Source organism: Prionailurus bengalensis, chromosome X (genome assembly GCF_016509475.1).
Source record: "Prionailurus bengalensis isolate Pbe53 chromosome X, Fcat_Pben_1.1_paternal_pri, whole genome shotgun sequence".
Taxonomy (NCBI): Eukaryota; Metazoa; Chordata; class Mammalia; order Carnivora; family Felidae; genus Prionailurus; species Prionailurus bengalensis.
The window spans coordinates 33,425,481-33,440,914 of record NC_057361.1 but is presented as its reverse complement, the minus strand read 5'-3'; the positions used below and the strand labels follow the sequence as shown (position 1 = coordinate 33,440,914).

Sequence of the window (15,434 nt, the reverse complement as noted above, 5' to 3'; positions counted from 1 at the left end):
AAATTTACACATTAGCAGTCCTTTGGTAGCATGGCACAGTATGAATGCCATAAACTTGACAAGTGGTCAAGAACATAGACTGTTGACCTAGAAGTAAACGAGCAACTACAGGTAAGTATTCCATTGATACCACTGCTTTGTTGAGGAAAGACAACTTATCAGTAAAGAATAACATAGGGGACTTCAAAAGGAACAAAATAATTGAAATTGAACCATAGAACATTCTGGTTCCATAACACCACTCTGCCCCACCACACACGCCTCTTAGCTCTCATTCATTCATCAGAAAACAAAAACATTTAGTGAATCACACACTGATCTCCACTCTAGAAATATAACAAGGAGCAGGATAGACCTGGTCCCTGGTCAGGAGGTTTACACTTGAGTGAGAGATACAAGACAAACAGGTGGGCAGTTACAATAAGCCCTAGAGGGAGTGAGATGAAAAGCAAAGGATAAAGAAGGAAAATATCTTTCCATAGTCTGTAAGAAAAAAAGAATAAGTGTCAAAGAACTGGGATTACCACATCTAAGAGAAGCAAAGAACAGCAAGGCATTCATATGTGTTCTTATGTCAGTGGGCAAGGAGTTAAAGGAGGCCTTACATGATGGATTCCACTTCTCAGTGAAGTGGGAAGCAAAATGCAGATAGTGACAGGAAAGTTCTGGATTCACAGGGCTGGAGAGTGAGAGAATGTTTGTAATAGTCTTGGTGGAGAACCAGAGCTGAGCACACCAGAGGATTATCAGAGGTTTCCCCTGCTGCTGTGAAAACTCCACTGTGGGTGGATGCCACAGAGTTATGGAGGCCCCAGTTGGTTTGCTGAGGGACATTTTCTACCAGCCTGGATTTAGGTTGAAAAAAAGGCAAGTGAGTTGGATCAATTCAAATGTCAAATGTTTAGCAACAAAGAATCAAAGAAAATCACAGCTTTTTTCACTTTGTGGTGGTTCCTAAAACAAATAGCCAAAAACCAAACTCCAAAATGCCTCCAAGAGATATGTCCCTAGTGCAAACCCCCCAGTGAGGGCCTTCTTCACATCTGAACAAATTCCTGACACTGGTACCTGATGTCCTCACCATAATGACTGGCAGTCTCCAGGCTCTGAATCTGCCATTCCATCAAACATGAACTAGGGGTGAAACAGAGGTAAGACCTAGTGGGCAGAAAACCCTTCCTGAACAGTTTTTTTTGTTCTCCATGCCCTTGTCTGTGTCTGGAAAGAGACAGTTGAGCCTTGAATATTTCCATCAGTTCTGATCCCTAGTTTTTTCAAGTTGGCTTGTTGATTTTGAGGGGGAGAGGGGCAGACAGAGAGGGAGAGAGAGAATCCCAGGCAGGCTTTGACCTCACAAAGCATGAGATCATGACCTGAGCCGAAATCAAGAGTTGGACGCTTAGCCAGCTGAGCCACCCAGGCGCCCCTGAACCCTAATTTTTATACCTTAGAATAGAGGAATAGAAAATGTGTTTGATCATACTGCCTCAGCACATTGTTCAACATCTGTATCATCCGTATCTTTACCTAAGGAGGATGGTATATAATGATGATTCTTACAATGAGAAATACAGTATATGCACAATCCCTTAGTGTCAACTGAGGTCAATCTATATATGTTTATATTTGATTATGCGTTTGAAAACCAGGGACGGATCATGTGTTGAATAAACATACATGATTAGCATTAGTGCTTAGCAAATGCTTTATTATGTGGAAACCACGGCACAAATGCTCATTCTGTTCATATTCAGTGTCATTTTCTCCCTGTACAAAAGTTGCTTTGCTTTAAAATTAACCACTTTAAAGGTTCTCATCTGGTCTATGAATAAATATTTATAATGTCCTTTGACTATGAAGAGGTTCATTATCACATAAACCTGGACAGTGAATTATTTCTTCTGATAAGGATGTAGATTTTTGAAGAGCAAAATGACTAAACTTAATGAAGGCATTTTGATGCTTGTAAATACCTTATTTCAGTTCTTCAAAATCATCAAGAAATGTCCTTTATGAGACATGGTTTAGAAGAATCACAGAAATTAAGAGCTGGGTGAGACTTAATAGGTTTCCTTGCACCTGTTCTTTCTGTGAATCAGTACAGAACTGACTCATGAAGTACATTTATTTCTTAACCAGTTTATGGTTCCTTTCAAGGCAATAAAGCACTATAATAGACAATAGGGTCAGATTCCATACCCTGAATCAAAAGGTCAGCATTTCCACTAAAAGAGAGAGACGCTAAATAAGAAACTTTGTTTCCTCTCTGTGATGCAAGGAAATATTCTGAGTCCTGAGATTTGCTTCAAGTTTGTGATTTGTGCCTGAGATGGGGCGTGGGTTGCCCGTGACATAAGTAAAAATTTTAGTTCAACAAATGGTTCAGACCTTACCACCTTTGCTAGAAATGGCACGAGGAGGGGCCAAAACACACAAATAAATGAATCCTCTAAACCTTAGCCCAAAACATTCTTATTACATTCTTATTACTGTCTCGCGACTGTGTGAACAAGCAGAGCGTACCAGAGACATAAATGTAATTTCACCTTTAGCTACACGAACAAGAAGTAAATCACAATAAAAAATCATGGCACAGACAAGGACAGAAAATAGAGGAAAAGACATAAGCTAGATATCTCATATAGAATCTATGAGTCTGCAGGAGAGGCATCAGCCTGTAAAGGAAAGTCTTTGTGTTTCTTCCCTGGTTCCTGTTTACTTCCCTCTAGCCAATGTGCTAATCGTGGTACAGTACACTAGGCTTTGTACTCAGCTACCCTCTTCACTCATGTCCCCTGAGACGACCTCAAATACCAAAAAGCCAAAGGAAAAAAGCCAGAGAAGCTGACAGAGAAGCTGACAAGCACACTGTCCCCTTGCTGTGACACCAATACAAAGCTTCTTATACTCCTAGTAACTCACTTACACACACACCCCCCTGGCTTCCATGCCCACAGTACGATATAAAGGAGGCACCAAGTAGGAAAGGATCCTCCTTGCTTCTTGGATCTTGGCCTCAAAAATATTTTCTTTTCAATCATCCAACTTTCTGACCCTCACTCTCTTTCTTCCCATATCACTTCTTCTAAAACCCTCACCGAAGCAATTCTCTGACCCCATTTGGATCTTGAAGGCAAGGACCCTGTTACTTTTTCACTGTTCATTGCTACTTACCCAACTTGGAATCCGTGATCTATTAGCACAGACCCTCCTCTGAAAATGCGTTCAAATCCCGTGATCCTCTCTTCCTCAGTTAAAATCTCCTGGAAAAACCCTAACCCTGGTTGATCCTACTCTTCTGCTCATGCTTCCAAGGGCTGAATGTAGCTAGAAACCATAACTGGTTTCACTTTGAAATTAGGACCATTCCCTTCCTATCTCATCTAACTTTCAAGTTCCCATCTAACTTCTTTACATCATTCAAACGATTGCTTAAATATTTTTTTCAGAGGAGCCTTCTCTTATCACCTCACCCAAAATAGCCTCTCCTCCATCATACTTTATTCCCTTACTTTGCTTAAATCATCTTTGTGACACTTATAACTACCTGACATCCTATACACACGTATACATATGTACATAAAAATATATATAAATGCCATAGAGACACAGAATTTTCCCTGTCTCTATTTTCACCCCTATCTAACACAGGGTTTCTCAACTTCAACACTATTATTGTGTGTAAAATAAGTTTTGTTGTGAGGCATTGTCCTATGCATTGTGGGATGTTTAGCAGTACCCGTGGCATCTACTCTAATGATGACAGTCAAAAAATGTCTCCAGATGTTATCAAATGTTTGCAGGAGCCTGGAAGGGGAAAAAATCTCCCCTGATTGATAACCACTGCTCTAACACAATGCCTGGCACACAGTGGGTACTAAGTAAACCTTTGATGAATAAATGAATGACCAGATCACAGGTCACAAAAAAGCTCCAAGAATTAATATAATTTGTTGTTCTAACTTCCTGCAGAGCTGTATTTAAATCTTACCAGGAGATCTTACCTTGTTTTAATGACTTCCATAAGGGGAAAGAAAGGATTTTCCACCAAGTGTTCTCAACCCTGACTGCATGTTATAATCACGGGGGCAGGGGGGAAGCTTTTGCAAAATTACTGATGCCAGCCTCCTCTCCAGAGCAATTAAATCAGAATCTCAGGAGGTGGAGTCTAATCTAGATAATTTTTTAAACTTCCTCCTCTGATTCTGATTTGCAGCCAAGGTTCAAATCCTGTTCTTTTCAATCCTCCAAAGACTAATTCCATAGCATAGCAATGAATAGGTAGGACATTTCTCCTCACACATCTACATTGGTGACCAGCTTTTGAGAGAAAGTGTATATGAGCATAGTAACTTCTCCATTTATATCTTCTATTTCCTGCCCATTGTTGAACCATTTTCATTCTAAGTAAAGCAATTTTTTATTTTTTTTTTAATGTTTCTTTTTGAGAGAGAGAGACAGAGAGCGTGAGTGGGGTAGGGCAGAGAGAGAGAGAGACACAGAATCTGAAGCAGACTCCAGGCTCTGAGCTGTCTACACAGAGCCCAATGCAGGGCTGAAACCCACGAACCATGAAATCATGACCTGAACCAAAGTCAGACACTTCACCGACTGAGCCACCAAGTGTTCCTGTAAAGCAATTTTTTAAATGTTTATTTATTTTTGAGAGAGAAAGAGCACGTGTGCGTGAGAAGGGGAGGGGCAGAGATAAAGAGAGGGAGACAGAGGATCCGAAGCAGGCTCTGAACAATCAGCACAGAGCCTGACACAGAGTTCGAACCCACAAACAATGAGATCGTGACCTGAGCTGAAATTGGATGCTTAACCGAGTGAGCCACCCAGGTACCCCTAAATAAAGCAATTTAAAAATTAGCATTTTACTCTTGATAATTCGAGAAATGTATTACCATGCAATTTTCCTTTGTAATAATGGCTTGTGCTATGGAAGAAAATTCATGTTATCATATTGGGACCAGATATTATAAAGGCCTTAAAACAGTACTGTGTGAAAATCTTGACTCAAAGTAGCTCACATACTAGAAACAAAAGGATTATAGAAGCAGATGCCTGAAACGGAACCCACAGCAAAGCAGGGTTAGCATTACAAATTGGAGAGTTTCCTCAACATTTACATAACATATGGTGGTCTCTTAGTGAGAACATTAATAACTGTGATTTTAAGTGTCTTATTCAAGTATACAGAATTTTTCATTCCCAAAGTGGTACCTCAAAACTTGAAAAATGAACTCTGGTTCTCAAAGATGAAGAATAGTTTTGAGGTGAAATAAATACTAATTCTAGAAAAGGTTTCTTATGGGAGTTAGCTGTTTCTCTGTGATTTGGAATTGAAGGACTATCAGCCACAAAACAAGTAGGCATAATCTCTGTCACCATATTGCAATGACTTCAGTATAATAACTCTGGTATACAAAATATCCTGAAACAGGAGAAATAGTCTTCCTCCTCTATGAAGTACAAATGCAGCTTTTCTGCAGTAGCTTTGACATGAGCCACAGTTTAGGAGAACCAGTAACAAACTGCACATTATCAAGTAAACAGTTCATAAAATGAAAGCAGAGATGGAAGGGCCTGAGATTCAGAAGCCCAGGGGTCCAGTTAATACCCATGTACCCTTGTCCAAGTTACTTGCACCTCTCTGAGCTCCAGTTTTACTTGTAAAATAAGAGAGTTTGACTAGATTACTAATGAACCTTCCAACTTTGATTTTAGTGAGTAAAATGGAATAGCGGTTGAGGTAAGCTGAGTAATGTGCCCACTCCCCCACCCCACCCTGCAAAAGATGCTGACATCTGAATCCCTGGAACCTGTGAATATGTTATCTCATGTAGCAAAAGGCACTTTTGCAGATATGATTAAGTTAAGGCCTTGAGAGGGAGACAGAAGGAGAAGGTAGGAGGATGGAAGTAGAGGTCAGAGAGGAGAAAGGATGCTAAATTGCCAGCTTTAAAGATGGAGGAAGGGGTCACGAGCCAAGGAATGCAGCCAGCTTCTAGAAGCTGCAAAAGACAAGTAAATAGATTTGGGCGTAGAGCTTCCAGAAGGAACATAGTCCTGCAGACCCATTTTAGACTTCTGAACTCCAGCACTGTATAGTAAGTTTGTGGTGCTTCAAGCCAGTAAATTTATAATAACTTGTTATAGAAGCAATAGAAAACTAATTTAGGTTAAGAACTTGGGTGATACCACCAGACTACCTGAGTTTGTTCTTGAAAAATGGGATAATGGTACCAGAAACAAACCTGCTGGGTTATCAGAAGTTTAAATGAGGAAGTCCTTAAGATCATCTGGAAGTTAGTAATTTTTAGATAAATGTAATCATTGTTCTGCTAAATCTTGAATTTAATTCAGGATATTTGTACCCTGTGTCCTAGAAATCACATATTTCTTTTCACATAGTCATTGAGGAGGACCAGCATAGGAGCATTTACTTTTAGGAATTATGTACAGAGCGTTTCATTTGATCCTCACAATCAACCATGAAATAGGTATAAATTTAAGTTTTCACACGAGGCTGTAGGAGGTCAATTCACCCAAGTAACGGAGCTAGTAAGTGGACAAATCAAAGCGGCTTGTCCATTATTACATTACCTACAATTGTTGGCTAGATGGTAATGACATGAATACGTGCACATAAATACAGCAGTGGGGACTCAAACAACACTGCGGACTCTAGACTGACGCTAGGTCTCCCCATGTGATCACACTGTCACAGTTTCCAGCTCTTTAACACCCACCTCTTGTTTCCAGAGAGGTCGGAAGCAACGGGACAGAAGCCTCCCATCGCGCAGAACCCTGCCCATGCTCCCAACGAGGGGGTGCCTTTTCTACACGAAGGCGGGGCTCTCATGGGGGCCGCCCCGAAACACGTATAGGGGCGGAGTCTCCTAGAAGGCCAGTGCGCGGCCGCGGATCTCCACCAGCCCATCGCTCCGCCCCGCAGGAGACTACGCGCCACCATGGAGGAGTACCATCGCCACTGCGACGAGGTACCGCCCCTCGGCCACCCGCGAGCGACCCCCGCCCCCGCCCGCCTCGGCGCGGAGTCTCCGCCGGGTGGTCTTCCGGCGCCAGGCGGCCGCGAGAGTTGGGGTGCGGCGCCCTCCGGGCCCGGGTCCTCCCCTCAGGGCCGGGACCCGCCCCGCCTGGCTCGGCCCGGCCACCGACCCCGAGGTCCTGAGGGTGGGCTGAGAGCCGGGGTGGCAGGGGCGGCTAAGAGCGCGCGGGGCGGGCGGGGGAACCGGGACCCAGGGGTGGAAGGACGGACTCGGGGTGCGTGGGGGGTGGGGATGGGGTGTCGGGCGCCGCCCGTCTGCGAGACGGGCCTTAGAAACCGGTCTGCCGGGCGGCTTCCTCTGCCCCTTGGCGTCCCCAAAGCAGGTGGCAGAGCCCCCCTGCCCGGCACCCTCGTCTGGGTGGACTGGAAGGAGGTGCTTCATGGATTACGAGCCCTTGCTTGCTGACTCGGGCTTCCTGGCATCTCACCGGAACTCCGTGGTGTCTGTTGTTACCTTCCTGTTACTGATAGGGACTCTGACGTTCATGGCGGCTAAGTGGTTTGCCCAGAGTCAAAGCTGCCAGGAATGACAGATGCTCCATTTGAACCCAGGCCTCTGGCAAACACCTACAACTCTGGCTTCACTTAACCACTAGGAGGATGAGGCCTGTCGGATCCCAGAATAACCTGTGACAAGTCTGAAGGGCAGAATAGACAAAGACATTTTCTGTCCCATGGTAGCCACAGGTGAATGGTGCAGTGAGATAAAAGTAGGCACCTGGAGGAGGTGCCACAGAAAATAGTGTGTTATTAGACCCGTGGAAGGGGCTTCTGGTTCATCCGTCTTTGGGATGTGACACTGCGCAGAAGCTACAACCATATTTAACTTCATTCGTTCTGTGATGTAGGTTAGTGGGAAAGTATTCTTATTTTAGCAATTGAGGCACAAGCAATTTCACTCTCAGACATATCCCGCAACAAGTGCTAGTCTCCTGACTCCCAAGAGGGTTCTGTACTGCTGCACTTCCTAAATATAAAGAGAAATACAATTACATGTGTCACCATGGTACCCAGTACTACCTGATGATTTACTGACCTTCCAAATTGAAGTGAAAGGAACATCATTTAATTGGTAGGCCACTTTTCAAAATAGACAATCACCTTATCTTAAGATAAAATGATCATTTTCATAGGGTCAAAACGTGAGAGCTGTTTTCATAATCCTAATTGTTTAGAATATTTTTATCCCTTTGTTGTTGGGGAAGTCTGTGGTGTAATTAAATGATTTGAAAATACTTTAAATCTGTGCTTGAGATGATACCTATCCCCAGAGTTGTTTTTTGAACTAATTTTAAGTTTCATAGTGGGACTTACAGAAATGGTCATGTCATAAAGCACCTTGTCTCCATGGAAACAACTCATGTATTACCTGAAGAGTTTTGGTTTAGATTACAATCTTATCACATAGCCGAGTTCTCTACTCTAGGACACTTGGATGTCATTAATAGTTGCTTTTAACTCAGAATTCTATCAAGCCACTCCACAGCAAAGATTAAGTTGCCAGACCTATTATAGTATTAAAGTGACATTAATTTAGAATGATCAACCATGTTCATTATCTTTAATTCAGGAAAGCCACGTTGTTGCCCAGCGTAAGTTAAAAAAAAATTGAAAACCATCTATTAATCAGTCTCTTCTCATGGACCACCTCATTCTCACTTTGCTGTAGCCATTTCCTATATACTGATGTCTGTGTATACATCTTTATCTCCTCCTGCGATTTCCTGAGCTTTATAATACAAACATTATCAATCCTTGGGCATTCATCAAAATCACCAGTTAAAGCTCTTTAAAAAAAAATATGGTTGCCCAGGCTGTGCCCCAGACCTAATGAATCAAAATCTCGAGGGAGGTAGGTGGGGAACACATTCTGCAATTTTAGAAGTTTTAGAAGTGTTCTAGGTGGGATTAGCAGCCTCCATAGACCTGATGTTACCCCTCACCGCTATGGTCTGCTGTCACTAACACCTGTCCAGGCCAGCCCAGGGTATTCTGTGTGTCATCACATCTACAAATAAAAGGAAGTCTGTGTTGAAAGCAGCTGTATCTTTTGTTCCCCCCACCTTCTTAGGTTGGCTTCAATGTTGATGAAGCTCACAATATTGTTAAAGAGGTGAGTTACACATCTTGTTCATCTTGAAGCTTGTTCTGTTGACTTTCAGTACAAAGTTATAAACCTTAGTATTAAAACAAGGTTTTTAATATTTGCTCTTTATAGGGGTACCTCTATGTTTTGTTGTATACTATCAGGCATCCTGGGGCTAACTCTGAAAGTGATGTTGGAGTATTAGTCTAGAACACTGGTCTCCTTTTTCTAAAACTGATGGTCTGTCTTTTGAATGGAAGAACTTGTATTCCAGTAGGCCAAATATTATTTTAAATGTTAATGCTATAAAAGTATGTGTGTATGTGTATCTCACACGCCCACACTTTTATGTCTGTAAGCTATTTGTATATGTCAAAAGACTGTAGAAATATGCTTTTTTAGCCCAATTGAAAAATAATCACTTAACATCTTCTAGACACTGATATGCTAAATCAAAATCTTAAGAAAATTATTTGAAACATGAAATCTGGTCCTCCTAGTAGGCAAACAGACAAGAAGTTCTATTTGGGAATCAGTTCTGGCAGAGGAACTTGAATTATTATAGTCATATCACATCCAGACTATACTGTGGGTAAGGTATTTATAAACACTTAATAGTCCTGAGTCATTTTTCACTGTACCAAATCCTAGAAAAAAAATGAGTTGGCCCAGAAGGCAACCTTGTATTGTAGGTATGGTGGTTAGGTCTGTGTCCTAAGAGGCCCTACCTGCCTTTAGTCTGGGCTAGGTTGGCTTGCCCTCTGGACATTGAGCACCTCCTCAGTCCATGCTGAGACAGTGCCTCACCTGTCTGAATGTTCTAGGGCACAAGCTTACCCAGAACTGGCCTTGTACAGCTAGATCAACTCAAGGTTTGAGAGCCAGACAGGCACCTGAAAATCCTGCCATATTTTAATAGTTTAGAATCATGTATTAGAACTATGCAGTACAGCATGAAGACTCTAGTTAACAATACTGTAATTTATGCTTGAAAGTTGCTGAGATAGATCTTAAATGTTTCCACCGTGAAGGCAAAAAGTGATAACTACATGGGGAGATGGATATGTTAACTAAACTTACTGTTATCATTTCACAGTATGTACGTGTATCAAATTATTGTGTATCAAATCATCACATTGGACACCTTGAACTTACATAATGTTTTATGCCAATTACATCTTTAAAAAAGATTTTTTAACGTTTATTCATTTTTGCGAGTGAGACAGAGCATGAGTGGGGGAGGGGCAGAGAGAGAGAGGGAGACAAAGAATCAAAAGCAGGCTCCAGGCTCCTCTGAGCTGTCAGCACGGAGCCTGATGCGGGGCTCAAACTCACAGACCACGAGATCACGCCCTGAGCTGAAGTTGAACGCTTAACCGACTCAGCCCCCCAGGCACCCCTATGTCACTTACATCTTAATGAAGCCAGAAAAAATAAAACAGCAGCAGCAATAATGATGAGGGTGATCTCTAACATTGCATATGTGCTTACTCTGTCACAGTCACTATGCTTGAGCACTTGACATTCATGATCTTACCCCATCCTCACAACAACCTGATAAGATGAGGCCGTTATCTTTACTTTGAGGATTAGGAAAGTAGGGGCTCTAAGAGGTTGTGAGATACCTCTGGATGTGGATATAACGCATGTAAGTCACTGACAAAAGGTCACAGTGACTAGGTGGCAGAAGCAACCTTACAACTAAGTTTGTGATACTAAACCAGCGCTCTTTGTCAGATATCAGAAGTGGATGTGAGTGGGCACTAGAAAATTACTTAACTGGCTTGTTCTAGAGCACCTGAAAAGTGCTCTTTGTTGATTTACTTTTAGTGGCAGGAGGTGCGAGCTTTCTAGCTAAGTTAATTACATAATATAAATGAAAATGTAATTATTACACATGAGAATTCTGTTTTTAAATTAGCCTCATCCTTTGTTTCTAGCATCTGAAACCTACTTCAAATCCCAGCTGTTTCAAAGCCATTCTTTAACCAATTAATTATCACCCTTTCTTCGTCTCCACTTCCCCTCCATAATCCTTTTATGAGATAACTTATCTTTGATTAGTCTTTCTTGGGCTACAGATTTCTTTTGTTAGCTTCTCTGCTAGCTCTTTACAACAGAGGCCATGTCATATTTATCTTTATATGGCCCATAGTATCTCACAGAGTGAGATAATATGTGCAGGAAATATGCGTTGAAAATTCTAAAACAGAGGCAGTGCATAATAAATATTTACCAGATGCATATTTTCTAAGATGCTTTTGGGGGTTATAAATGTTTATGAATAAACTTTTGTTGGGATTTGTATATGTCTTTACCTGTCCTCTGCCCTTTTAGTGTATAGATGGGGTCTTGGGAGGTGAAGATTATAACCAGAATAACATCAACCAATGGACTGCAAGCATCGTGGAACAGTCCTTAACACATTTGGTTAAGCTGGGAAAAGCTTATAAATATATCGGTAAGTATCCATGTCCTTCCTCACTAGTCTGTTCCCCTATGTCCTCATGGTCTTTTCTGAATTTAGAGCATGTAAATGAATGATACACAAGTTGAATCCTAATAGGATATGAAGGGCTTCTGGCTTATGCATCCAAAGATAATATATGGTAATACCTAAAAGATGGAGATCTTTCACTACTCAAAAGCAACCACCTACTTGTCCTTTGCAGCAGCACCTTTTGCATTTGCATCAGCTACCTCTTTCCAGGGAAGCCCACTCGGCCCCACTGTTTTCCTGTCAGTAGCTCTGTGCCTCCTTCTGTGTAGGACTGTGAAGGGCCACACAGTAATTGTTTAGCCAGTGTCATCTTTTCTTCATTTTTGTGTCTGGATTATGCCCATGGAATGAGGCACCTGATTTGGCCCAGATTTTTCCTGCACTACAATCACCAGTAGTTATGGCAATGGGCAACAGACTGGATCCAGTGGAGGCAAAATCATGGCAGTAATCAAGAGGACTTATTTTTTCTAATCTATTCAGCGAATGTTTGTTTTCTGTTATTTTACAGCTTTTAGAGCCTGAACTCAAACACTCAGATCTTACATATCTTTTCCTTTGCTTGTAAGTGTTCTCATTCTGCAACTTTATTTTTAGTGACCTGTGCGGTGGTCCAGAGGAGTGCATATGGCTTTCACACAGCCAGTTCATGTTTTTGGGATACTACATCTGATGGTAAGAGACCTTAAGCTGATTCACACAAAATCCAACTTCTAGTAAAGCCACACAGTGCACTTATTATCAAACGCTTATTTATCTCTAATTAAATTTTGAAAAGGCTATCAACCGGATTGCTATGTACCTAGGAACAAGCATGCCTCAGACAAATACAAAATGTGAAGATGTAACAAATTGCAGGAAATAAGATATTAAAACCCATGAGATATTTTAGTAATATTCAATATTTTGGCAATTTCAGTATTTTGCTAATATTTCAAAGTCTTTTTTTGTGTGTGTTTCAGGAACCTGTACTGTGAGATGGGAGAACCGAACCATGAACTGTATTGTCAATGTTTTTGCCATTGCTATTGTCCTGTGACACAGTAAAAATGTCCGGCCAAAGCCGTTAAATTAAGAATTTGTCAGTGTATCCTTTCTAAAAAGAGTAATAGTTACTTGTTAATGTATTAGATGACAAGCGTGCAATATGCTTCAAAAGCTCTCAACAAAAACTGAATATTCTAAGCAAAAGCCATCTCATAGTAAGTTGGCAGATTAGCTCATTCTACACAGCATCATTTACATGGGAAAAATTTAATGTTGGCAAAAAACAAAAACAAATATGGCATGACATGAAAATACAATCTTATATTTACACCGGCTTTTCACTAACATGTGCGTAAGGAGATGGGGAAATCTGTTCAGATAATAAAATTCTCTTTCAGCAGAGAAGTTAACAGGGATAAGTATATGAACAAAAAAATGCTGCAAAGATAAATGTGGAGAAAATGATAATTAGCTAACACTTCTTAGTTTTTGATTTCTCCTTAGTTGTACATCTAATTTACTGGAAAATAGTTTTCTTCCATACCAGCTATTATTACAGTAACAGCCATCATTGACGTGTTTATTTTTTCTGAGGATTGTCAAAATGTTTTTTTAAATTTCAAACTCTTAGATTTACATGTGAGGACCAATTAAATCTGGTAACTTGCATTCCGTGGTGAAACAAACCTCGTGATGAAAAGTACATGACACTAACAGCTGCCTTACAATGGACTAATTTCATGTAGAGCTAACATTTATTGAATTCCTATTATATGTATATTTCTCTGTTAACATTATAGTTCTCAATGTATTGTGCGAATTCCGAGTTCCTTTTGGCACCTGTTCAGTTGAACAACTAACCTGTTCAGGGCAGAAAAAAAAGAATTGTTTTACAAGAAGAAAAGGAATCTGATTATCCATGTAGAAGTAAACAAAATGAAAAGCACTTAATGCTGACAGAGAATTAGAGATGTCATTTTAAGAACTGCTTCCAGCAAGTAAAAAAAAAAAAGCGCATAAAATATGCAACTCTTAGTTAAAGGCCTTACTAGCAGTATAACTAGACAGGTAGCAAATTTTGTCATTGCTTTAGTTACAACCATCTGTAAATAATTTAAATACTTATTACATGAGGTTCAAATTGAGTGGAATAAAGTATAAATTCAAAGTATACAATCATTAGCAGGTTAATGAATATCTCAGGGCTTATAAAATGTAGTTAAATTTAGTAAGAAGATAAAAGATGAAAAATTAGGGTACACAGCTGGTCACCAAACGCGAAGTCAATCTGGTTATTTAGCCCGGAAAACAAAAATAATTTTGCATATTACCACTAACACGAATATATAGGGAGGAGAACCATGATTCATTGCATTTTGAGGGGAAGGAAAGGCTTAGTATTAATACTGACAATATTAACATAGTATTCTTGTAGGAATACTATGTGCATGTTTGATATGTTGCTGTGTAACAGTAATTGTTCAATGTTTAAGAAGAACATTAAGAAAATACAAGGGTAGAGTTTCATGTGGGGAGCTACATTTTTGGCACGTCAAAAATTCTCATAGCCATTACCTTCATCTTACTTTGCGCTGCTGGCTTTTGTGCCCTTGAAAATTATAATAGTGACCAAAATATCTGTGCAGTTAAGGCTTGCTTTTGATTATTGTTATTGAGGCCTGATTTTAAAGGAATAATAATCAAAAATACCTCGTGAACTTGCTATCTGCTCTGTTTTTATTTAAAATATAATAAAGATTGTCTTCCCGTGCTGTACTTTTGCTTCTTGTATGATCATTGAATAAAGAAATGGCACCGTCCTCACTCTAGGAAATTCTCAGTAGGAAGAAGGAATAAGGAATGTCAGACCACATAGATACGGCATACAGAGTAAATACCAGTAACATAGCAGCCCGAAGCCAGTATGCAACGTTACAGCATAATTAATAGCTTCTATTCTAGGCCTTGTATTTTATGATTTTAACACAAAATTTCACTTTTAAAAAGTCAACGTAAAATACATTTTGTAACTATGTGTTAGCTTTTAATGACTATTTTTGGCCAGGAATTTTGCCCTGTTTGTCAACTTGCAATTGAGTTGTTGCTGTTTTTATTTTTAATTAAAGACTTTAAGTATATAAAATTAGGGTATTCAAATCTAAGTACTAAGTCGGATTTTTGTAAAGCTGCAATTTTATGTTTGTAAAGTGCTAGTATGCTGCCCTAAGTTGATGGCAACATCTCATTACGTTTTCTCTAGTAAAAAGTACTTTTTTACTCTTCTTCCCAAGCTGGGTGTTATCTAATTATGAGTCACTGAAAGCATTTCACCACCTACAGTCATCATCACATTTTTAAAGTAATCTTACGATAGTGCAGATTATATTTTCAAAGTTTGAGTAAACAAACAAAAAACCTGTCTGTTCCTGATAAGTTTCTTTTTTAATGTTTATTTTGAAAGAGAGAGCACAAGCAGGGGAGAGGGGCAGAGTGACAGAGGGAGAGGAAGAGAGAATCCCAAGTAGCGCAGCGCTCAACGTGGGGCTCAATCCCACGAACCCAGAGATCATGACCCGAGCTGAAATCAAGAGTTGGATGCTTAACCAACTAAGCCACCCAGGTGTCCCCCTCAATACGTTTCTTAAAAGTGGGAGAACACTCTGACTCTTTATGACAAAGGAAGTAGATAGGTCACATAGCAGACACCAAAGCAAAGTTTGAGACATGAACTGAAAATTTCACCCCACGTGTTACAATGTACCCAAGAGCAATTTATTTTAAAATCC

General features: G+C 40.3%; 1 protein-coding gene across 2 annotated transcripts; it reads left to right on the top strand.

Moving 5' to 3' along the window:
• Positions 1 to 6,691: 6,691 nt before the first annotated feature.
• DYNLT3 (dynein light chain Tctex-type 3) lies at positions 6,692 to 14,424 on the top strand. Of its 2 annotated transcripts, XM_043569748.1 has the most exons (5): positions 6,698 to 7,007; positions 9,147 to 9,188; positions 11,499 to 11,622; positions 12,259 to 12,336; positions 12,624 to 14,424. In XM_043569748.1, the coding sequence occupies exons 1-5, from the start codon at positions 6,978 to 6,980 to the stop codon at positions 12,698 to 12,700; spliced, it is 351 nt and encodes a 116-aa protein (XP_043425683.1). In that variant the 5' UTR covers positions 6,698 to 6,977; the 3' UTR covers positions 12,701 to 14,424. The 2 variants fall into 2 exon arrangements, with proteins under 2 accessions (XP_043425684.1, XP_043425683.1); XM_043569749.1 differs by lacking the exon at positions 9,147 to 9,188 and having other exon boundaries at positions 6,692 to 7,007.
• Positions 14,425 to 15,434: the final 1,010 nt, after the last annotated feature.

Excerpts from the sequence above, each read along its gene's own strand:
- DYNLT3 (XM_043569748.1), top strand. The coding sequence starts at position 6,978 with ATGGAGGAGTACCATCGCCACTGCGACGAG. Across the intron at positions 11,623-12,258 it reads AAAAGCTTATAAATATATCG|TGACCTGTGCGGTGGTCCAG; the intron begins GTAAGTATCCAT and ends CTTTATTTTTAG. Across the intron at positions 12,337-12,623 it reads TTGGGATACTACATCTGATG|GAACCTGTACTGTGAGATGG; the intron begins GTAAGAGACCTT and ends TGTGTGTTTCAG.